Consider the following 26,343-nt stretch of genomic DNA (forward strand, 5'->3'; position numbering starts at 1 on the left):
AAGGATTTGGATTCAAAAATTGCAATTTTGGAAATCCTTTTAGTAGGTAATGGATAGGAAAGAAGACTTACAAGTGAGTTTGACCTCAAAAAGAGACAACCATTTCTTGACACCTTAAGGAGCATTTTGTGCAAAATTCAACCCACGTTTAGCATCAACCTATGGATCCCTAGACACCACAAGGGGGTTGACGTAGGCCCCATTTTCTTCTTCCTGTTCACTTGCAACACCTGCTAAATCTTTTGGCCTTCTTGAATTAATGCCAATGTGAACATACCCATCCAATCTAGATACAATGGTTGGGCCCTAACCACCGATTCCCACATTCTCGTTCATTATAGAAGTCAAATTTGCCATTCCCCTAGAGTTTTTCAAGCTTATTTGTTAATTGATATAAAAATATATAAATTTGATATCTAGTCCCAATCTTAAATTTATCATGACCATATATGTATGTATTTTTAAATATGGTTCAAGTATAGTATGTCCTTTTATATATGCTCATAGTAATGATTCCAATTCAATGCTATTTCTCTTGGTATATGATCTACATTTTTAAATGTTAGATTTTTACTTGTATGAAGGTGTCACTTGCATATGATCCAATCATATTCAATGGTGGCTTGGTATTTGATTGTTAAGGAGTAGAATGACTACTGCTTGATTGGATGTCTTCCATGGTGTTTTCCTTCAATGAGTGGTTTGGGAAACACAATAGTGTCCCTTGCTAAGATAATATTGGATGGTTGGGACTAAATGATTCCATTCCATTAGTATATCATGCCCCTCACTCACCTTACTTGAAGATAGACAGACATTGCAAACATTGCTCCAACGAGTTAATGTACTCAGTATACAAGCACCCAACATTATATTACAATTAATAGTAATGGCCCTTTGAACCTTGACTTCAATCCCATCTTTTAGGCTTGTAAATATTTATTATGATGTTCTCCACTTTATTATTAAGAGTGATGTTATATCCTGATCTTATTTCGAAGACATAAGAACATGAATTCTTAGAAATCACAAAAAATTACTTCGATTGTTGTCTTCTTCTATGCCATTGTTTCTACATTAATTATTTTCATTCATTTTCAATGGTCACTTCTCCCTTGTCTTTTCTGATCATTTGTCAATTAAAATAAATATGAAGGGTTTGTAGGATGTTTGCAATTTGGTGAAATCTGTTAATATCACATTTGTTAGAAGCAATTTATCATCACTTTATAAATTGTTGTCTACTAATGTTATTCCCATCACCATGGTAGGGACATGCTCTAATACCACTATAATATTTTCAAATAAGACTTTAACTTATTTTTAGTGTGAGGCAATCAATTCAAGTTATATCTTGTTCAAAAAATAATAATTGCACCTCTTTGTCTTCTTCCTAATTTATTTCATCTGTAATCTATCTTTTGACTTAAGATTCCATCTCCTTTATATATTTGTTAATCCCAATATTCACACCTTTTAGAACTATTAATAATATATTTTGTCATAATATATTATGTCATAATATATTATGTCATAATATATTATGTCATAATATATTATTTAATATAATTATTATTGGACATATTTAATGCAATTAATATTCTCTTGTATTCTATCAATTAATTATTTACAATATTCCGTGATAATATTCCTATTAATATTCTATTTTATTGTTTTTAGATAATATAACATTATTTTATATTTTATTATTATATATAATATATTTTTATTGTATAATTTCTTATATTTTTATTAATAGATCAAATACATCAATAACATAAAAATCTAATTACAATAGGTTATATAATTATTATTTACTTGTAATATAATTATATTATTTATTCTATTAAATATTATTTGAAAGTGGGTACATGGTAATAAGGTATTTAAATAGAGAATATGGATTTATATTATATTTTTATTGTAAAGAATTATGACTCAAGACACATTATCTACTTCATTAATATCTTTTGCTGAAATTTCATGGAGTACAAGTACTATATTAAAAAATAGATTAAAATTGATGCATGAAAAAATCATTCATACTCCTCCTGAACTCCATTATGTAGTGGACACAATTTTCATGAACAAGATCCCTTTCTACTTAATCACAAACTTTAGTTGTATTCAAATTTGAACCACTATTAGTCTTTTCTATAAAAAACAAATCCTCATATTTATCATTTTCTATGATTGATGTTCATTTATATGATTTAGAATAAATCTTGTTTAAAGACCATGATAGATTCATAACTTGTACCTAGTGGAATTTTTTTTTGGTGGAGGTATAACATTCAAAGGTACTCCTTGATATATCTTAAACACCCTTCCAAGTAGATTCTCCTTCACATATTTCTATATAAAAAAATACATTGAAGGGAAACATGCAAGGTTCTTTTTCATTATGTTATTGTTATTTGTATCTAGTTCATAGCACATGTTCCCTCTTCATCATGAAGTACATCAAGAAACCATTTTTAAAACTCCATCCATGATGAGATTCTTTGTGTGACTAGTAAGTCATATGATTCTATAGCACAATATTTTAGCATCCTAAAAAATAGATTCATTATCTGATATTCTACACAAATATCCCTATCTTATATAAATGTGTAAAATGCCTCCAAATGTTCAATTGTTGATTTATAATATTCTCCATATAATTTTTGTATAGATTTTGGAAGCTTACAAAATAACTTATTAGGAATGCATTACATATTTTGAGATCCAATAGCCTAATGCCATCTAGAATAAAATAAAATTTAGATTTCCCTCAACCTTCTAGAAGAGTGTATTTTTATAGAGATTCCATGATTATAGTTTATGAGTAAGTTCTAAAAAAATTCACCATTTTTTTGGTGCCCAAGTCAATAGATTGGAAATCCTATGATCTTTCCTACTCAATTATTCTATTATCCAATTTACATGACCAACACATGGGAGTGATATGTTATGATCCTCCTAGCTTGCACTTTAGGGTCTACAAAACCTAGAAGTGATCTCTCAACCATTTAATAAGTCAATACATGAAAGATTTATAAGTGAACCACATGTTTTCAATCTTCAATAATCCCATGATGTTGTATCTTGAATAATTATGTCAATAAGGAAATTTTCTAATATCAACCAAGGTAGGATAGAGAAGAAACTACACCCCTACTCAAGAATCCATTCAAGATTAAGGAAGAACCAATCAAGTCTCCACTAATGTGTTGGGCTTCCTTCATCTCATTAGACCATTAAGTGACACCATTAATAGTGACATAGTCACATAATGCATTCCCTTTTATAAAATCCTTGAAATCTTTAGACTTTTTGTGAGGAATATGCCCTCCAATTTTATCTTAAGGGCCTAATATGACATTTAAGTCATCATTTGAAATAACCTTGCATGTGTCCAAACTTACTGGGATTCAATAGGATTTGCCATCCCGTTAAGCTCCTATTAAAAAAGAGAGCATAAACAACTATTATTTCCATGACTTGAAAAATGTGTCCCCTACTTCAAAGAAAATTTTTGTTTCCTAAAGTGAAACTACATCTACCCCACACATCATGATTTGATCCTTGAAAATGTGGACTTTTTTAGAGGCATTTAAGCCTATAATATTCAAGCATAAAAATTTCATTGTTATCTAAGAGGGTTTTCCACCCTCCTTCCATTAGTGCTTTTATTAGTACAAAAATCCATAATGTCGTGTTTGCATTTGCTAGGGGTTTTAGGTCAAATTTCAGCATTAGTTGGACACCTAAAAAGAGATCTTTGATAGTTTTCTTTGACTTTGAAACCCTTTCCCTAGTCTTGTTTTGAGATGAGAAAATATCAATTATGGAGAAGTATACGTCTATCTTGTTAAGTGATAGAAGAGGGGTTTGGCATTCCTATTATAGGGATGTATCCTCAATCATCCTAATGGGTGTATGGCATTATTGTTTAGCTATCTCATCAATGTTCTCATCTACCACATATTATAGAACACCTTTGTTAACCTAGTTCTCTTACATGTCTAATAAGTCTATAGAAACTTCTCTTTCCCCTTAAGCTATCTCATCAAACTTCTCATTTGGCACTTGTTATAGAACATTGTCCACAAATCTAGCTAAGGTTATTTTAGTTAGGCCATGAGGTTTAGGAATTGATTGGGTTACACCTTCCTTATACCCATTTCATTGTATAAATATCCAATACTCTTCACGCACTATTACATATTGATTATCAATGCCCTTTCCCAAATTACCAAAGATCGTACAACTCATCTCCACCTCCTATGTGTTTTTGGTTAACTAAGTCACTCTCATGAGCCATAGAATGTTCCTTGATCTTATTACCCATTGGCCTTAAAACTCAAACTACTCCCACTGAGGCTTCTTCGATTCCTAGCTATGATCCCATCTATGGGAGACTCAATTTTGTGCTAGTAATTTGTAAAGGAGAGAGTTGTAGTTCACTCTCATTTAGAACCTCAACACTATCACTCTTCAGTATGAGTTGCGGAGGTGAAAGAAGTGTCATATCCTATTCTTCCTTAGCCTTATTAACACTAGAACTTTCTCTATCACTCTCAACGCTAATTTTTTATGTCTTGCAACTCATCTTGTAACTATAAGATATACTAAAAAATCCCCCATAAATGGATGTCCAACCTTGATAATATCTTTCATAGTTCCATAGGCCATAGGCATGATAGTGCTTCCATATTTGCCACTGGCATTTCCTCAAAAGTTATGGACCTTTTCAATAAATTCGTAGCAAATCTTGCAATCTTGGTTGACGTGAATTTTTTATTTTTTTATTTTGGATTTGAGTTCCTTGTTTTCACTATTAGATAATGCTCATGAGGTAGAAGCCAGAAGTTAGGTCTCAATTTCATGGAAGTTTGTGGATTCAGATCATGCTCTTTTAGAAATGGGTACCCATTTTTAAAAAATGGGCACCCATATAAGGCTCGGGTACTTGATCCTAAATTTAAAAAACTAACACCCATTTTTTGTTAAATTAGGTGTCCATTTTTTCTTTGTAAAAAATGGGTACCCATTTTTTTTAAAAATAAAGAAATTGAATTTTTTATTTTTTGGGGAATTTTAAATGCATTTAAAATGTTCCTTTTAATTTTTCAAAATGGGCACCCATTTTTTGAATTTCAAATAATGGGTACCTATTTCTTACAACATGGGGCAAAAATAAAATTTTGCCTCAAATTTAGGTTCGGGATGAGTTTGCTGAGACCAAGCATATGCCTTGACCTCTCAAGATTTGGCTAAGGCATTGAACAAACCAATTCATGCCTTGCCATAATCTTTAGAGGCTATTCCCGATTAATTCTTTTTATGAAACAAAAACTCATTAGAGCTCTCATTGTCCTAATTTCATAAATATAATTTTTTTAGTATTATGATTTTATTTACTATTTTTGCATTATTTTTTAATCAAAGGTGATACCTAAATGTAAAATAGTTAGCTTCGCTAAAACTTTAATAACTTTTTTTATTTTATGATTTTTCTTCAATTAATTTATATGTCATCAATCTATACACAATTATTTGGAAGTAAAAAATAAAAATAAAAAAAATTGAAAAAGGTGTAATTTTGATCAAATTATGGTGTCCATAGGCGAGAGGTTTTAAAATTTACTTTTATAGCCAATTAAAAATTAAAAATAATAAAATTATTCAATGAAAAATTAAGAGAAAATATTATCATCAATCTTTAGTGTGTTAGGTAAGTTATTTAAAAAGGATTTACAAAAAATTATTTATTTGTGTCAAATTATGGTGTTCATACACGAGTGTGTTGTGATCCTGAATAGACATTTTGAAAAAGTGTTTTTAAAAGATCCATACCAAAAAAGAAATCTATCATATGGATACACAAATAAATTACATACATACTCAAAAAGTAGATTCCGAACACTGCAACTTTTATTTCTAAAGTTTTTTTATATTGAATCATTAAATGCATCAAATTTTGACATCAATTGACAAAAAGTTTCAATAATAGGAAAAACACTTCCACTTTTTGTCCAAAAGTGAGACCCAACTTCTTGCACTTACCCCATGTCTACTACTGATGATCAGATTCTATCAAGCCATATGTCGTTGGAAAAATTAATTTTAAAATCTAGACATTTTACTAACCTCTCATTTCAAATTTTCTAACTGATGACATGAGTTTATTATCATTAATAATACAACATTGGAGAGATTTGTTTCTTTGTCCGATAAATTTTGAAACTTTTCCATAATGCTATTAAGTTTAAATTAATATTTTAGAAAGTTTTATTTTACTATTGTAATTAGTTATTTTTTATTTCTTTCAAGGAGTTTGTATTTTAATTATCATTTTAGAATTATTGCTTTCAACAATTTTAGATTATGGTGTCATAATCTAGAAAAGAGTTGCAATTATAAATTAATTGTTACATGATAAAATATCAACGATCTAGATTTGAAAATATTAAAATCAAGAAAACAAAAATAATCTCAATTAAATTATATCCTTTTATTGTATGATTCTAATGAATTTTGATTTCTGCATTACTTTCTCTTCTTATGATCTTTACCTATTTCCTACCATCAATAATAATTGATTTTTTAACATTTCTAATAAATATATACATTTATAAGTACAAATAAAATTATTCACACAAATAAAAATAAAAAAGGTATTGCTTATGAATGTTGTTCTTCTTTACTGTTTCAAACATTTTTAATAAGTTAAAATTTGTGATACCATATTAAGTATTAAAATTTTGAAAATCATAAATAAATAAAAGGATTCTTAAAAAAACCAACTCATTATGCTATTTTCATAAATGAATGTATTAGCAAACTTTATTTAATATGGTGGACTACATAAAATATGGTTTTACATAGACAGTGTATTTTGAAAATTGCGCAGCATATAGAACCCTGAATAATTACTGCAGGGTGAACCCTGATCAATTGGCAGCCTCTGTGGATGAGGCCATAGCGTGTGGTGGACCGCAAGGAAGCTTTGGTGGTTCGGTGACTCTACAGTCCCCGCAACTTCTCAACACACGTCCTTCACTTGTAATTTCAACGTACTCCACTGGTGAGACTTGTTTGAAGGATGTAGCCGGTGCTGACACCGTAACCATAGCGTGTGGTGATCGGCAGCAAGGTTTCTTCGGTGGATCGGTCCCTCTGCAGTCCCCGCAACTTCTCAACATACGCTCCCCTTCTTCACTAGGCGTGCTCAACCGTGTACCCGACACACGACTGCACATGATAGTTATAACTACTGTGGGCATCAGCATCACGAATATCATCCCCGACTTCCCTATTGCTAAGCTTTGATACAAATGAAATGTGTGTGAAAAATAAATCACAAATCTTAAAATTTTGCTCGGCAATTAAAAGTGTCGAGTGACAGTTTTGAGGTGTCGAGTGGCAAGGAGATGAATATCATCCTTCCCATTGCTAAGCTTTGATACAAATGGAATGTAAATGTGAATGTGATGCTTAGCTTAGACGAAAATATGAAGATGAATATGGAGATGAAGGGAAAGGCGGCTATATTTTATTTATAGTGACAACTTTCTGAATAGTTCAAACTAGTGTTCTTACAATTTGGAGCGAGAGGGGTTCAAACTCCTTGTGACTCAGTGTTACAAACAGTGGGTGCTTTCCTCGTTCAGAGAGGAGATTAGGCATTTATGATATTATTCCACATAATGTGCGATTCTCCACCGTCTCACAAAGGGAGAGGGATTTAGACATCCGCTGAATGCCACAGCTCTTGACAGTTAAGTTAGTTGACTGAATGTACTGTGATTTTTAGCCTTATTTGTCTCCTCTACAATCCCATGACAATATGGGAGTTATAGCCATTTTGTCTGCTGGGTAGGGCTTCCATTCAACCTTTATCTATGCAGTCCACAGAATAGCTGAATATTATGATTTATTAATTCTTTGAAAGTTACAAAACAGTCTATTTATAATTTTAATTAAATTTTAAATAATCAATTAATAGTCATTTTGTGGGCTTGGTAGATGCTTCCATTCAACCCAATTGACTATGCAGCCAACAGAATGGCTGAATGGTATGATTTACTATCTTTGAAATTTATAAAACAGTCTATTTATAATTTTAATTAAATTTTAAATAATCAATTAATAGCCATTTTGAATGCTTCTACTCAAAATAATTGACTATGCAGCCATTCAACCGAATTGGCTATGCAGCAAACAGATTAATGGCCATTTTGTAGGCTTCCATTCAACCAATTTGGCTACGCAGTGGAGAGAATTGCTGAATATTATGATTCTTTGAAATTTACAAAACAGTCTATTTATAATTTTAATTAAATTTTAAATAATCAATTAATAGCCATTTTGTCGGCTGAATAGATCCTTCCTCATTCAACATTCTGCAAATGAACAAGTCTTTAGAGTCTACATGTACGAATGGTCATCCCGTCTGTGACTCATCCATCATTTGGGCGAGAGAGGAGTAATTCTGTTGGAAAATTACTAATGACACTCTGAGTAGAGTGTTCTCCTTGGATGTCACATTACTGTTGTTGTTGGTTACATTGCATAAGATCGACAATGCCTTAATCGAGCAAACCATTTGGTTAACATATGATAGTAGCGAGAACAGTTCACACCTTAGGATAGTGTTCTCCATCATGTGTTTCTAACAGGACATTACTGAACAGAAGTTATTATTATTATTATCATCATTATTACTATTTCATTTTGCGAACAAAGATTATACGAAAGGCCCTCAGTCAGAGCAATACATGAAAATGATCATTTTGATAATTCCGAGGAGTTTATCTTCTTTTGCAAGCTCCTCAAGTTCTTTGCAGTGCTCTTCCGCCCTTTCCAACAACACCACATTAAGATTTTGACATGTCAGGGATCATCTGTAATTATAATATCTAATCTTTAAATATTTTTTGAATTAAAATCATTTCCCAATATTTAATAACACCAAACCTCAATCATATAAGTGTATGCTTATATATGGAAAATCATATAATAGTTTCATAAACTTAATAAACATATCATTTTCTATTTATAAGGCACATAACTTATGATACCATTTAGCTTACATGCTTTGCCCCTGTATTTTTGGGATTGTTTGTCACTTATCATAAGATGGCCTTATACTTACCAATTTTATGGATTCTATGCAAAATTAGGGTTTCTGTTGCAGCAAAAGACCAATATATCAATACCCAATACAACAAATCAACTTATAATACAAAGAAGGCGATTAAGCCCTTGTCATGAATCCTAATGGGAGGACTAACCATTTTTCCAACAATCTCCCCCTCAATGTTACCTGAGGGTCTAAGGTTTCGAACCTGTGAAGAAGCTCTGATACCACATGTTAGAGTGAGGTTGTTGTTTATGTGTGTTTTATGACTCACCAAACGGTAGAACAAAATACCGAAATATCTTATCCTCTCTTGAATAAAGTCTTGTGTATGCTAAAATTGCTAGAAGATCATACAATGACTTCAAGGTTCCTTTAATGCCAGGTCTTGACTTTGGATAAGATCGGTGGTTGATGTGATTTGTTGATGATCACAAGGGGCCTTATGTGTCTATCTTAAGGTTTTGCAATGAAGTACTTTTGAAATTTTCACAAAATATGCAGAAATTAAATAAGATGGGGTTCAGGAATTCTATTCTAATCCTAAGGATAGTGATAACAACAAATAGGACTCTAGTGGACAAATTCCTCAATTTATCGAATTCTGCTTCGCCAAGTTATACTACAACTAAGCATGGACTGGTGCAATCTTCAAGGGTTATGCCAAAGATTTTCATATCACTGCATACGCCATCATAAAGAACAATGTATATGAATGATAGAAGTTAAGCATATGCATGAAAGGGGTTCAAGCTAACTTTGCACGACGAGTTAGAATCACTAAAATGTCAAAAGTATGAACCAAAAGAATTCATCAATACACCATCATATTCTCCATTGTAATCACCACACATTAACAAGTCTAAAATTTATTATCTCAGTAACTCATAGCAACAATCTCATAAAAAATATCCCTTTACAAATGAGAAATGAGGCCTTTATATAGGCCCTCGATTACAGTGAGTGGCTCGGATGATCACAATAACTGATGGCCAAGATTGTGCCACATCAGCCCTAGTTAGGGTTAGGGCAAAGGAAAGAAATCTATATTAATGCAACAAGGAATCCACTACTGTAGTGGGTAATAAATGCCCACTATGCATGCTCATTTAGGAAGGAGTGGGGTGTAATAAATGATCTCTAAGAACACCCACTATGCATTTAATGCATCTATCCTTGATTTTTTTGCCTGAAGGATCAAAATTGATCTAACACTATTTCCAACTCCTTTGTGCTAATGCTTGGTGCAGATTCTTGCTTGAATTCTAGAACTGCAATTGCTCTTTCTAATTTTCCGAAGCTTTCATCCCAATCTGGTAGTAAGTCCTTAGTAGTGTGCATTGTATTTGAGAAGATGGAGAAGTTCTCAAAATCATCTCTTCCATATACATTTAGTTGAAAGAATTCCTCTAATTTGACTTTCAGATTATCAGTTGTCATTTCTTCTTCCACCAATCTTTGTGATAACAAGGATGCAACTGCATTGGAAACACTTGTTGGAGGGACAAATGATGGATCTTCCTCTCTTATTGGATGAGGCAAGTTATTGATGTACTGACATAAGGCCCAAATTTCTCTTTTTTGCTTTTCATACCCTTCTTCTACTTTCTTCAACCTATCCTTCAAAGCCTATGTGGAGTCATCAAATTCTTCCAATATTTACTCTCGAGAGGCCAAACCAAGATTTACTTCTGTAACATGATATTCATTCAGAGAAATCTGATTTTTTCCTTTGTTAACTGTGGGAGTCGCAATCTACAAGATTTTGGATCCTGATTCTCCTTTGATGAATTTAGTATATCTTCTTGCTTTCCCTTGTTCTTCTGATCGGTTTGATCGGTCCAAATTTTTCTATAATTCAATTGCTAGATTAACCTCCCTTTGTTGATGCAATTGAATTTGTTGCCTCAACCATTCTAGAATGGGTATACTTTGGTCCCCTGGAATTACCAATTGTTCTTTCCTTTGGACAGCTCGAATTTCAATCTCCTCTTCACCTCCTGGACTATCCATTGTAACCTCAGGAACTACGGCTTCAGCACTTGGAAGATGTATTTCTACTCTTGGAGTTTCTTCCTCTAGTGGACCATCTCCATCATTAATCATTTCTCACTCTAAGATTGTAGGAAGACTTTTCTTTGTGGCCATATCTTGATCTCTCCCTCTTTCTTGCATGGACTTTTCATAGGCATTTATACTCAACCTATCATGAATTGGCCTATCCAAATTCTCTTCTTGCTCAAATCTCCTTATACTTGTCCCTACATCCTACCTTTCAAATGTTTCTATCTCTTGGACACTTGGAGTTTGACTTGGAGAAGAGGGAGCATCTCCATGTTTCTGCTTCTTATTTTGAGGTTCTTGGATGACTTCCTCAATCCTAGGACACTTTTCTTGAGGTACCTCCTTCCCTTTTTTGGTTCCTACATCTTCGGATGGAGTTCCTCTTTCCTCAATAGTCCCTTCAGATATTTTTCCTGATCTTTCATCCCTAAGTGGTCTATGGCCAAACAACCTATATGTGAATTCATTAGTTGGTGCAACTAATTTTTTAAGCTTACGCTTGATCCACCACTTTGTAAAATCTAAGATTGGTTTTGAAAGAGCTTCGAGATCTATAATTTCTTTCTTCTTCCAATCATATGGTTGAGTTGTCATTTCTAGATTGAACCCCTTTCACATCACGTTTGGGTCCTCCTCCATTTGATTAGGAACCTTGAATATGTCACATGTTCTAATAATGTTCAATGGTAGTCTTGAATGCAACCTTTTTCTAATCTCGTTCTTGTCTGCTGCATTTGCTAAAAAGTCTTCAAGGTGAACCTTGTGTTGGTATTTTGATCCTCCTATTGATGAGATCTTGTTGTAAGGATCAAAATCATTCCTTTTTGGATAAAGCGGAAGGTGGAAGAAGTGGAGCTCATCTGATGATCTCTCTACAGCTTTTAGACATGGGCATACCTTAGTTTTCCCTTCTCCTATGGAAATTGGAAATTGCAATCCCAACTTCATCTTCCCTTTCTAAATCTTGTCATAGGATGTAAGTTGTCAAGTAAGCTCTAACAAGACCATCTTGTCCGTTGGGTACTTGGGAAGTTTGTATGGCTCCATGGAGAATCCTTGAACTCGGATGTATGAAAAGGTGGGAAACTGAATGAACCAGGCACCATATTCCTCAACCAACTTCATTTCACCTATTGACATTCTTGTATGTGGCCTCTTTTGTAGTGTTCTTACTATGTGCATGAAAAATATATCATTAGCCCTCATGTAATCATCCTTTGAATACAAATGTAACTACGGGTAACATTCATGGAATTTGAGGTGTTGGTTTCCGCTTCCAATCGGTCCTTTGCATCATAGTCCATCATAATTTGTCCTCCTTGCTAGCATGTAGATGACATATGAGCTCATGTAAAATTTTCTTGTATGCTTTAGATTCATCAACTGTACATTTTTAAATTATCACTTATGAGCCCCACCCAATCTATTCTGTCGCCTTCCTCCATCACCTACTCAACAAAATACCATATCCAAAATTCAAATCTATAAGAATGAGGCATGCCAAATATGTGACTTAACATCATGACCATGTCATTATATTCCCTCTACAAATTGAACCATACTATTTCCTTAAGAATCTTGGAATGATGTGATTTATTCTTTTACAACCATCTTTTGTTGATTATTTCTTTAGAGAACTGGACTCCAGAGGTATAGATTCTCAATGTTTGCTCTTTTGTTTTTGTGACCATCCTTGGGTGAGAAGGAATTCCAAACACTTCAGAAATGGATGCCAAAGAAAAATCTGCCAGAGCATTTAATTCAAAATCCCTGATGGTTCTATCTCTAGGACTGTAGTGTTTGGTACATTCCAAAATTAACTCTGGATGCTGAAAAGGAGGGAAATCAACTGCAGCAAAAATTCCACTTCTCACAATTCTTGCGGCTAGGTGTGTCAAGTGATAGTCATTGCATCCAAGCATTCTCTGGTTAAAATCTTTCAAATCGAGGCTGCCAAGGCTTGTATCTCCGATTTCTGCCCACTTTGACACAATTTTGGATTCAGGATAGAATCCTCTCCTTTCATTCTTTATTAGTTGTCCTCGCATTTCTCCTGTTCCCCTGGGCTTTGCCATTCTCCTTTCCTGCAAAATAGAAAATGTACACACATAAGACTATGCAAGGAAAGTATTAAAAACAAACAGATACAACTTGTCCATAAGACAAAGATTTTGGATTTTCACCAAAATTTCCATACTCCTTTCAAGATTCACTTTTCAATACTTCTGCGAGAAATATGCAATTTTCACAACTCACTGCAAAAAAAATTCCTTTCAAATAGGATTCAAAATCCTCTGTCACAAATTCCTAGAAAACTCCTCAAAAAATTTCCCAAAAATCTGCTTTCTTGAACTCCTTGAATCTCACTCGTATTCTCAATTTTTCTCTTCAAATTTCTATGTGAGCATGAATGAATGAGAGGGTTTCTTATATAAATCATCCTACAAAAAAGATGCCTTTAAATCTGTAGACTAAAATTAGGTAGCTTCTTTACTTAACCATCAAGGTTTCTATCTTTTGTGCCACTTGTCGCTTTTTTGCTGTTTGTTTCAAAAAGTTGCTATTTTGATGCTCTTAGCTTCATGATGAAGCTAATTACTTCTTTATCTCATTTTGATTTTTAAAATAAAAATTTATTAATTAAATATCAATTAAAATCAATATTTAATTACTTTCCATATTTCAATGAAAAAAATCAAATTCATCTCCAACTTTTCTCCATTTTTTTTTGGATTATTATTTAAACAATCAAATTAAATATTAGTAAAACTAATATTTAATTTTTAATGTAAATCCAAAAAAAAAAAATCTTTTTGAAAGAAAATCATTTTTTTTCTTTTCTTTGAATCCAACTTTGCATTCATGGAGAATTTTCATTCGTTTGCTTTAAATTTTGGATTTTTCTCAAAATTTCTCAATATTTCAACTTTTCAAGATTAACAATTTTTGACATTTTCAATTTTTGGAATTTTGGAAACTTGGGTGATTTTTTAAGTTTTCCAAATTTCAATGAATTTTAATAATCTTCCATAAAGCATACTTAAAAAAAAGGGGGTGCATCATAGTTTAATGGCAATCATGGATTCTTCATCCATCAGACACATTTCACTACGAACCCAAATCTACGCTCAATTTTTTTTTGCAAGGGTGGACTTTTTGCTGAACAAAGAATTTTATCCTTTATGCAATGTTTCTCCTTTATCATAAAATGTCATTGCATGGATGTTGAAAGTACAATTTCACAACAGTCGGGAATTAAACTTCCAAAGGAAACTTTCCTTAGCTGGCACAATTATGAGCTCCACAATTTGTGGGAGTGGGATTTTCTTTCAATGAAGGATTTTTTCCATTTACAATATTTCCTCACCGAATTCAATCTGTGCTCTAACATTTAAGGGACGAGCTTTTTTCAAAATGGAAGATTTTATCCTTTATAAAAGAATCCATGCCAAATCAAATCTGCGCTCCAAGATTTATGGAAAGCGGGCTTTTTGAAGAATGAAGGATTTTTTTCCCTTGCACAATATTTCCTCGCCAAATAAAACCTGCACTCCATGGTATGTGGAAAGCAGGCTTTTTTCAAAATGGAGGATTCTGCACCTTGACCATTCCTTGCTTGAGGTTGACTTGTGCTCCACTAAACCAGGGAATCTACAGCTAGCATATTCTGAAATGCAGGGGTTCTAGGCTTGGGCAATGGTGACTACCGGTCACAATAGTTGTCATTGTACCAAAAGACCGATCTATCAATGTCCAATACAACTAATCAACTTATAGTACACATGAGGAGGTTAAGCCTTTGTCACCAATCCCAAAGAGGGTGCTAACCATTTTTCCAACATTTTAATGCCACATAATTTCCTTTAAAGGTTATTCCCATGGGTAGGTAAATCTGTTATGAATTACTCTTACCAAAGTCTTTGGTTGACATGTTCACCTAGCTCCACGTCATTTTCCTTTGAACCCACTCTAGTTCTTGGCGATAATTTCTCGGCAACACCTTTATATGCTGATGTAACTTAGAACAAGAGATTTATAATAATGTTGTGGTATATTTCTTTCCTTTCTTTCTAAATGCGCCACACTTTATATGTGGATTGTGGAAATTAACAAGTGCCACATAGTGGCATGTACTTGCCATAAAATAATTGTATAGAAATAACTGTTGAATATTATAATAATTAATCATAGAAAAAAAAAATAGAGGAATAATAGTTTGCAGATTAATAAAATAGAGGAATAATAATTTTTTTTCATTATATAATATATAATTTTAATATTATAAAATAGATTATAAAACAACAGATTTTAATATAATATTTTATTTTACAAAAAATATCACAACTCAATTTAAGAAATAGATTATATTCATTAAATGGAAAAGTTGAAATAGAGAAATAAAATTTCAAAATATAATATAATTTGTGTCATTGAGAAGAATTAAATATCAAAATAAAGCACATATTAATTGAAACATTGATGAAAAAACTAAATAAATAGTTTGTAAAATATTTAAATTTGATCTAAAGATTATAATCTTAAAATCTTGCCACAAAAAATGAATATGGAGTATGGCTCCGAAAAAAGGGGTCTTATAAGACCAAATTGATTGAGCCAATCATAATTCAAATAAGTCATTTATTTAATATTTCTAATTAATAAATATTTATAGAAACTTTAGAAATATGTAATTAAGAAACACATGTTTATCTATGATTGATCGATGAGTTCAAAACTATTGATTAATTGAGTTGAACTGAATTACAATAGTACCTACGGTAAGTACAATAAAGAGGTACGACCTTACCAACCTTTTTATTAACGGTCATAATATATGTTCACTAATAACTGTATTTTAATATTATTAATTCAATATTGTGGATTTTTTAGATTTACTTATATTTGTGTGTGTATGAGAGAGAGAGAGAGATAGAGAAAGAGATAGAGAGAGATGTTATTTAGTGGAGGGGAGAGAAGAGTGATGATATATAGAGAATTAGATCATGATAATGGAAGATGGGATGAGAGAAATAGACAAAGATGAGGTAGAGATTTATGGTCGTTAGGGTGAATATATGATTAGATAGAGGTAAAAATGGAGAATGAGGGGAAGGAACATATTGGAATGATAGCTGGAATATGTTAAGGGAGAGAGATAAAGTACATATTTAGGAGGATAATTAGGGATTGGAATAAATATATATGTTTATATTGTTGCATGTGCACCTAATAAAAATACTAACCCTAATCATAATTGAATGCTATAACATATCGAATCTTAAACTATACAATAAACTAGTTATATAATCTAAAAATCTAACTCCACTTCTATAATATTTATAATCCAATGAAAACCAAATTCTAGATATAATCTAGACATTAACACAATGCCAAATTCTAATGTTATTCTTAGGACTTTTCCCATCCCATTCTACTAGCTATATATATTAAATAATATATAATATATATAAAGAAATCCTAAGATATGAAGGCTTTAATTTACGTTTACAAAAAATTACATTTAATATATCCATTCTATGTACAAATCCAATTACTCATAAGTCATAAACTGAAATGTTTCTCTAGACTTAACTAAAAAATAAGCATAACCCAAAGCTAAATTCTATCCATTGCAAACCCTAAGAAAACAAAAAAATGGAATGAAAACACCAAAAAAAATTAAACCATATACATAAAAACATGAACCCTAACTCTCAAAATAAGTTATTAGCTCCAAATCCAATAAGAGTCCCTAACATTAATTTTTTTTCAAGTATATCCCTAACCTAATTTGTAACATAATAGTCTGATATAACTTTGACTTAAAATCATAATTGTGAATGAAATTGAATTCTATCCCTTTTCATAATGGAATACTAAGACAAATTATAACATTAACCTAACCATAAAATACCATGTTGTACCATTAGGTAAACCAAATCTTATCAATAAACATGCAAATGTAAATTAAGTCTTCTCTTTTTAAAAATTGAATTTTAAGACACATTATAACCTAAACATTTTTAAAATATCCTTGTGTATCCTATAAACCAAATCTTATCATAACATGAAAACTAATTCTATTTGATAGAGACCATGTTATATAATAAAATAAAAATTTATTATATAGTAAATTCTAAATATAATATTTGGAATTCATCATGAAGATGCTAGTATATATTATATATTTATATAATATATAGAGAGAGAAATCTTAGGGATATCGAGACTTTAATTTATTTTGAAAAAGACCTTCACATTAAAATTTAAAGTCTCTATATCTCTCGGCTTTCTTTAAGAACTAGTGTAACAAATATCTCAAAACAAATGTTTCATTAAAATTGAAAATGCTTGATCTTTCTAAATAAAATAAATATTTTTTAGATTTTTTTCTCACTTACATTTTTTTTAAACAAATGTCATGTTTTGTGAATCCAATTTGTAATAGAGGATTACACTTCCTCATATATTACAAGTTGTCTCAGCAAAATAGAACTGAATCCAGTTTATAATAGAGGATTACACTTCCTCATATATTACAAGTTGTCTCGGCAAAATAGAACACAAGACATTTGCATTGCTAATTATTTTTATAGTCCATAAGCTATTGATTCTAATTTCCTCATCGATCTGACATATATCTTAAATGTTTTCACCGTTATTATTAGAAGTTTCTATAGAACATAAACCATATTTATGAAATTCCACCAACATTCTATATGCAGCTGAATCTTTTGCACTTGCGTGGTCTCTTTCTTCTTCACCTTGAATGGAGAATCCTTTCTCCTTAGAAATGTCTACACCAACTTTGAATAGAAACCTACACCAAACAAAAGACTTATAAAAATTATATATAAATATTAAATAAAATGTTAAAAAAAATCAAATATAGAAATATTTGTTTTTAAGATACCTTGCATTGTGAGGCATCCCTGATTTTTCTACCAAAGCAAACCTAGGTTCGCTAAAATGCATTCTTTGACACAATTCATATAAATGGCGCCTATAATCACCTCGTTGAACACTATGAGGAATGTGTACTGTAGACAAGCAACAATCCAAATATCAATAAAGAGCACACTGTTGTAAAATTAAAATAAACTATGCGCATTGTTCCCTCTAGTGTTCATCTCTTGAACTCGGAATTTATCTAATATAAGATTAAAGAACTGTAGGAATTCGAATTGCTAATATGTATATGTTTATTAGTCCCTGCCTTAATAAAAAAAATTAACAATTTATTCTATAGTTTAGTTTGAAGTGTCTTAATTTTTCAATTTTCATTTTCAGTATTTTTTTCTTAATTTTTCATTGGCCGGCAGAAATTTTGCTAGTGGTTATATATTTAGTGAAAATGTTTAGAGTGAATGGAAGACAAGCATTGAAAAGATTAAAGCATTTGTTTTTAATAAGCTGCACTATTGTCTCTCCGTAAAGAGACTTTAATGCCATTAAAATGGTTTATACATTTCTTCCTGCCTACTTCGTGCGAAGCATTTCTTTACGCGTTGTCCCAGATTGTCCTTGGCAGCCTTTATGAAGTGCTTTAAGAATGAAATCCAGCAATTCAATTTGCAGTACAAGCCAATAGATATTCATATCTTCAGCATTTACGATCACACCATTTGTATATGCAGTAAAAGATTGCAGATGTTCTCAGTTCGTGATGGCAATTAGTTAAGCAGCTTTCTGCAGTGGATGTGGATTCTGAAGGAGTTGGCAAACAATGGCGGCAGAGGAAGACAGGCTAAGCGACTTGGCAGATAACATACTCTCTTATGAAATCCTGTCAAAGCTCTTCTTGCGAGATGTTGTTAGATCCTCCATCATCTCCAGAAGATGGCGATCACTCTGGAGAAAAACTCTCCATCTTCATTTCTCTAAGGAATTTTTCGCTTCCATATGCCCAAGTAAGTACAAAAGAATAATAGATAATGTTCTTCAGAAACACGCTGCGCCTCTTACAAGCTTTAGGTTTGAACCTCCATTTTGTTGTAAGAGCGACACTGAAAAAATGAAGAACTGGATTGAGTATATAAGGGTAAAAGGTGTGAAGAAAATTAGTATAACAAGTCCTTTCATCCCAATACTACAATTTCCTGCTACTCTGTTTGCCTGTCAGACGCTAACTACTTTGAAACTTGAATATTTAGGTTTTACTGAATTTCCCGAGTCTTGTCTAGGCTTTCCTTTCCTCGTATCATGTTGTCTACACTTAATTTTTGTAGAGACTAATAAAAATATAATACAAGATTTTATAGACCTATGCCCAGAGCTTCAACATCTAGGGCTCAGTGAATGCTATGGGTTAGAGGACTTGAAAATATGTGCTCAACATCTCAAATATTTGAAGGTTTTACACTGCTCCTTCCAAACGTTGATTGTGGATTGTCCTCAACTGATGCAACTTGAATTGATCGGTTGTTATTTTGGTGCTTATATGGAAAGAGACAATAGTTATGGAATATCTGCATTAAAGGTGAACTGCCCTACATCTCTCTATGATGTGAATGTATCAGAGTTTTGGTTACTTGAAAGCCTCTCAGCTGCCGAAACAATGAGAAAAATTTCAGTTGAAAAATGTGAGCTGCCTTGTGTTTCTAGTTTCCTCAACACACTGAGTAATTTTCCCAACCTTGAAAAGTTGACCATACGTGAGGTAATATATGTCTATTTATGTTTTTATCCTGAGCATACTTTATTCTATCTTTTCTCTAAACCATTGACTGTTTGTTGACTACAGTGTTCTGTAGAAGGACATATGGCGCCAGCGAGAGAGATGGAACGTGGGTCAGACTTAAACTTTCCAAATCTTAAAGAAGTATCCGTGGACTTTAAATGCACGATGACTGGTAGTGAAGTGGAGATATTGAATCTTCTTGTTGGAAATGCTTCTTCCTTAAATATCATGACAATCAATCTTCCAATCTGCTGTCTAGAGGTCAGGAATCAAATGAAAAAGCCTTCTGCAGGGGTGGAAATAATAATACTTTTATGTTCATAACAAGCTTAACTTAATTCTAGTGCTGTACTTGATCATAACAAGCTTAATATTGAGTTTCATATGGAATAGGTTCATCACTGAGACTGTTTACTTTTAGTTATTTTTAAGAGTGGATGTTAGCGGGCTACCATTAATGGATTGTCATTTCTGCGAGCGCATCTTCTTGTTTTGTAAATGGATTTTCTTGATATTGAGCTACATTAGAATGGCCATAGGATGAGATATAATAGGATTGAGACTACTTATTAATAGTCGTTTTGAGTGCTAGCTGTTAGCAGGCTGAAATTGTCTCACATCGAAAAACAACGATGGGCAAATGGTTTCCGATCATTGCATAAAAGTTTACAGTATCTGTAGATAAGCAGTAAAATCAGTGGCGTACACTGCAAAGCATTAATGAGGTGTATGGGCTCATATCATGAGACTTTTACTTATTGCTCTTTCCAGTGAATTTACTAAATACTTCCTTTAATTGATCTGATATGTCGTATATCACTGGCTCTGTAGTGTTTAGGGCTAAAAACCAGATCGCCCAGCTTGCTACTCAGATATATTTTGCGTGTTTTGCAAGTTTCAAAATTCTAAATTGTTTGTACTTTTTGTTAAATTTAGAACTGTTGTGGTTTGGATTAATCGTCAAACAAGTTCAAGAAAAATGGGGGTATCCTTCATGAGCGGTCAATACAAAGAAAATAAATGAATGATGCATCCGTTATAATGACTATTATAATAGGTCACAACGATTATATAATTTAATTATTATTTTTCAAATCTTATATAATTATAAAAAAATTTTAATGTTTTGAGTGCTTTTTTTAAAACTAGTAATGTTAATTAGCAAATTTATATATTATTAATTAAAAAATTTAGATCTTTTCTAATTAGTATATATTTTAGATTGATTGTAGAAAGAATCTTTCATGTGTGAAACTCGCTTTATATTGCAAATTACATTAACATTATCATGGAATGTATATTTTTATTTTAGACAATAGCATGACAAAGCATATTTTAGCATGATCATGTATCTGGTTTGAAACTAATGACCATTGAAAATTTGATAGTTACATTGGCTATTCTTAAAATGAAATGGCCATACATTATTTCTAAAATTAGAAATAGGTAGTTCATGACTAAACTGGTATACATGTGTCTGTGTGTGTGTGTGAGAGAGAGAGAGATTCACATTTTCACATCAGATTAGAAATCTGCAATCAAAATCTAGCTTTCATGAGAAAAAATGCAACAGTTGACACCCATTGGATCTAGGTGATGTTCGAGTGGTGGTGCACTGAGACTTCCCAATATTACTCCAGCTTACAGTGCACTTTACAGTTCTCTCCATGGTTAAACCCACTCCGTTTGCAACTCTTCCAAAAGATAGAGATTCTAGCTTGCCAAGAGCTCTTGTTATCGATATTTTGATTAATAGTTTTGTAAAATACTGTTAAACAATGTTGATATATATTTTTACTCTTACCTATGTAAATATTATATCTTGTGTATCGAATGACCCCAACTTCGCTAATTACTCTCTCCCAACAAAGTCCAGCTCGGCAGAGATGCAAAGTAGTATTGATGAATGTAAACTGATACTAAAGATGTATTTAGAGTTTCAGGTTAATTTGAATAAGTTTGAAATCACGGTTCTCTGAAAAAAGGTTGATCCATGCCAAAATGGAGTCAAAATTGAGCAGAGCTAAGACGTGAAAGGGATTTCAGGTCGTTGGAGATCAAGGAAGCTGCCGTTCAGGGAGTGATCAAAGGTCTTAAAGTTCGATGTTTGAGGAGGTTACAAGGAATGCCTTTAAGTTGACAAGAGAATAAAAATACTGTAAGAGATTGTAGAAGAAAAGTACGAGGATATCAAGTATGCAAAGCTATTAACAAAAAAGAAGAAAGATAAAGAAGCAATGTGAATGAATGTCGCATCATTATCTATTTGTAGAAGTAATGTTTGAGGCCACCAGAGCCCATTGGGATCCCCAATCACCCGCAGCGTGAATCCATTGGAGATGACAAGAAAATAGACATGTTTGGTATCTGAACCAACAAAGGAATGGTAACTAAAATGGCGAGAGCTCATGGGTAGAGCATTCTTACAACAGTATGGGATTTCCTAGGCATGGAGATTGAAGATGTTGAAGTATAAAGGAATCAGTGAAAACTCAAGATCTTGAAGTATGAAGGAATTAGTGAAAAAAACAGGTCGAAATTGCTAGCTGTGATTAAGGGGAAACTTTGGAGGCTTTAGGAAGAGGATAGATCTAGTTGCGTGGGAAAATCTGTAACCCAAAGGACGGTGGTGGTGTGGGGATCCATAATGTGCATGAAAGAAATGTCATTCTAGGAGCAAAATTAGCTTGGAAATATTATGAGAATTCATTGGCCTTGTGGGCAAAGATTATGAGGGTAAACTACTTAGATGAGGATGACTCAGAGAGGATATTTACAATGAGGAATCCACCCAAAGGTTCAGCTATGTGGAACTTCATCACGAAAAACAGAAAAGTCATCATTCCACACTTATCATGGATGGTCAATTCTGGAGATAATACTTTGTTCTAGTCAGATTCTTGGAATGGCTTCCCCTCTATCAGTTCAGTGTGTAACATTCTTAGAGAAAAATAAATTTTAGAAGAAATGTGGGAATCCAAGGTAAGGAATTATTTCATTGTACATAAACATGATGGTTTGCCTATGGTGACATAGAAGGACTTGTCAATCATTCCTATTTTGATGGAAAATAAGATGATGAACAAGGTACTTCAACAAAGGCCTTAGTGATGGAATATAAGATGATGCTGAACAAAGTACAACAAAGGCCTTAGGGTAGAAATAATGAGGGGATAGGTTAGTGTGGGAAAGAAGCACTAATGGGAGATATCCAATGGAGGAGGGGCATATATTGTTGTTTCATAAGATAGCTCTAGGGAAGAGGAAGTTTACATTTTGTTGGCATGATGTAGTACTACCAAAAGAAAGGGCCTTTTTATGGTCAGCTAGATACAAAACAAGATACTTACTAGTGAGAGGCTTCATAAGCTTGGCATATGTAAAAGGTTTCAATGTGTGTTTTGTGGGAAGGAATTGGAGGACACTAAGCATTTATTGTTGAATTGTGAGTTTCTTCACGAGTGTTAGAAATGGATTGTTCATAAATTGAGGTGGAAAGGTCATTTCTCTTCTTCCTTGGCACAACTAATGATTGGAGGCACTTGTTAGAGAAAGGATCCATTTTTGCAGAGATATGGAGAATTATCTTGGGAGTTATAGTGTGGGGTATATAGTGGGAAAGAAATAAAAGGACATTCATACAAAAAAGTTTGGAAGTTGAGAAGGTTAAAAATTTGATCTTTGAAACTATAAATGTCTACAATATGAGGACTAAATCTTTATCCTCTATATATAATTTAGCTAATAACCTCATTTTGAATAATTAGAAATATGTCAACATCTCCCTTAAAAGCATGTTAGTTGAGGGACAATCCAAGATGGATATTAGGAAGGTTGTCAAGTGGTAAAAGCCTCTACCTCCTTTTGTAAAGCTAAACTTTGGTGGCACATCAAAAAGTAACCCTAGTAGGTTAGGGATTGATGTAATTGTGAGGGACCATAGACATGTTATTTTAAAAGTGCTATATTCTAACATGGATGGATCTAATAATCTAGAACAGGCAAGAGCTGTACTCTAAGGATTGAAACTAGCCCTGTCTATGGGCATCTCCAAGTTGTTCATAGAAGGGGACTCTCAAGATCTAACATCAGCCCCAATCATGATATTAAAAAACATTACTAGTTGGGAGCTACAATATGTGCTAGGAGAGGTTTGAAAAATATTACTTAGATTTGGTGAATTCAAAATTGATCATTGTTTTAGGGAAGTGAATATAGTCTATCCAATATAGAGAATTCAAAATTGGCTAGCCAATTTGGATGTCTTATCAAATTAGGGATTGCATATATTGGATTCCAAGAAGGTAGAAAAGATTGTGGATACATTTGGTGAGAAATTTAGAGTGTAGATCAACGTTTGAAGTCTGGTGATGCAAGGATTGTGGTGTTGGTTTTGGCAGGTCATTTGGCTAATGATATTTTAAAATACCTATAGATTGTAACCAAAATGTTTTCTTCATATTGGAAATTAGGGATCTCATCATAGTTTCCTCTTCCCTTTGAGTAGCATGATGCTTCTCACTTCAATTTCTTTTGGGGGTGTTTGGTTATCGGAAACATGGCCAATTTTGGTTCATAAATGACCTATGTAAAATAGGAGCGTGATTCAAAAAAACTCAATCTACATGTCTATTGTGGAGTTTTCACACCATCGCTCCATTGCAAATGGGGGCCCCCTTTTGTCTCTTGGTGTTGTCCTTTTGGCTTTTGTCCTTGGTAGTATTGGGCTCAGTCTTTTAAGGTCCCCTCTTTCAAATGAGAATTGGTAAAATTGGCCAAATCTAGAAAGTGTTGTCCATGTGGCTCTAAGATTGGAAATTGTTTGCTTGTTTGAGAGTTGAATGTCTTGACATACTATTTTTATCTTGTCTATTTTTAGTAAGTCTCATTGCCTCCCAAATTGACCTTGTTTTGACTTTGAAACAACTTATTATTTTTAGAAAATCTATTTTTAGTAAATTTCACTACCTCTTGGATTGACCTTGTTTTGACTTTGGGATAACATACTATTTTTAGAAAGTCTAATTTTGGCAGGTCTATTTTAGAAACTAGTAAGCTCTAGTTGATAAAGAGCCAAAAGATTACATGTTTCTATATCCAAAAGAATGGGCAAGCATGATAGTCAATAAAAAAATGGTTAAGTCTAGAATTACCCTTGAAATATCCAAAAGTCGAAAGACATGAAAACATCAGGAAAAATAGTTGCAAAATTCTTCCATCATTGACAAAATCCATGATCACTCAAAAATTCCTACCATGGGGAAAAATAGTTGTAGTGAAATTCTTCCATCATAGATAAAATTCATGATCACTCAAAAAATCCTACCTCAGAGAAAAATGGTTGTTGTGGAATTTTTCCATCATGAAAAAATCTATGACCACTAAAAAAATCTTGCCATGGAGAAAAATGGTTGTTGCAAAATTCTTCCATCATAGACAAAATCCATGATCACTCAAAAATTCCTACCATGGGGAAAAATAGTTGTAATGAAATTCTTCCATCATAGACAAAATTCATTATCACTCAAAAAATCTCGCCTCAGAGAAAAATGGTTGTTGTGGAATTCTTCTATCATGGAAAAAATCGATGACCACTAAAAAATCCTTGCCATGGAGAAAAATGGTTGTTGCGGAATTCTTTTGTCATGGACAAAATCCACGATCTCTCATAAAATCTTGCCACCTTGGAGAAAAATGGTTCCTGTGGAATTCTTTCATCATGGACAAAATCCATGACCACTCAAAATTTTTGCCTACAATAAAATTAGAAATCTTGGAAAAAAATTGCTAAGTGTTGGAAATTCTTCCTTCATGGAAGACAAAAATGCTAAGTGTTGAAAATTTTCCTTTCATGGAAGAAAAATGGAAAGTGTTGGAAACTTTCTCCTCCATGGAAGAAAAATGAAAAGTGTTGGAAGTTTATCCTTCATGGAAAAAAAATGGCTAAGTGTTGGAAACTTTCTCCTCTGTGGAAGGAAAAATGGCCAAGTTTCAAAAAATTTAGCCTTTGTGGAAGAGAAATGACTAAGTGTTTGGAATTTCTCTTTCATGAAAAATGAAAAAAGAAGTGTTGGAAATTTCTTCTCTAGATCTCAAAATTCACCCTCTTCAAGTGTGCACCCGAGATTGGAAAAATGATTGATGATGATAAATAAAAAGGGGGAATTCTTCAAAAATGTAAGAAAAGATGTAATGGTGAATTTAAAACATTTGAAGAGGACAAAGGCTCTAGTTATAAAAATTCAAGAAAGATCCTCAAATCCAAAATTCTAGTACCAAGATCAAAGTACTAAGTGATTTGGTCCTAGACATTCAAGGTTCAAAGATCAAAGTTCAAATCCAAGAATCCAAGAACATGGCAAACAAAGTTCAATATGAAGAAATTCTAGAGTAACATAATCATCAACAAGGGATTCCAATCCATTTTACAAAGATAAATTTCCAAGAAAGTACATGGAAAATGAGAATATTT

General features: G+C 32.6%; 1 protein-coding gene across 1 annotated transcript in view; it reads right to left on the reverse strand.

Moving 5' to 3' along the window:
- Positions 1 to 20,466: 20,466 nt before the first annotated feature.
- The window catches only part of LOC149569718 (endoribonuclease Dicer homolog 3-like), a 63,571-nt gene continuing 57,694 nt past the window's right edge, over positions 20,467 to 26,343 (reverse strand). The window contains exon 11 of the mRNA XM_089816984.1: positions 20,467 to 20,546. Coding sequence (XP_089673110.1) covers positions 20,467 to 20,546 — 80 coding nt within the window. The remainder of the gene's footprint in view (positions 20,547 to 26,343) is intronic.

Source organism: Cupressus sempervirens, chromosome 3 (assembly GCF_028749045.1).
Source record: "Cupressus sempervirens isolate cs-2001-9-10 chromosome 3, ASM2874904v1, whole genome shotgun sequence".
Taxonomy (NCBI): Eukaryota; Viridiplantae; Streptophyta; class Pinopsida; order Cupressales; family Cupressaceae; genus Cupressus; species Cupressus sempervirens.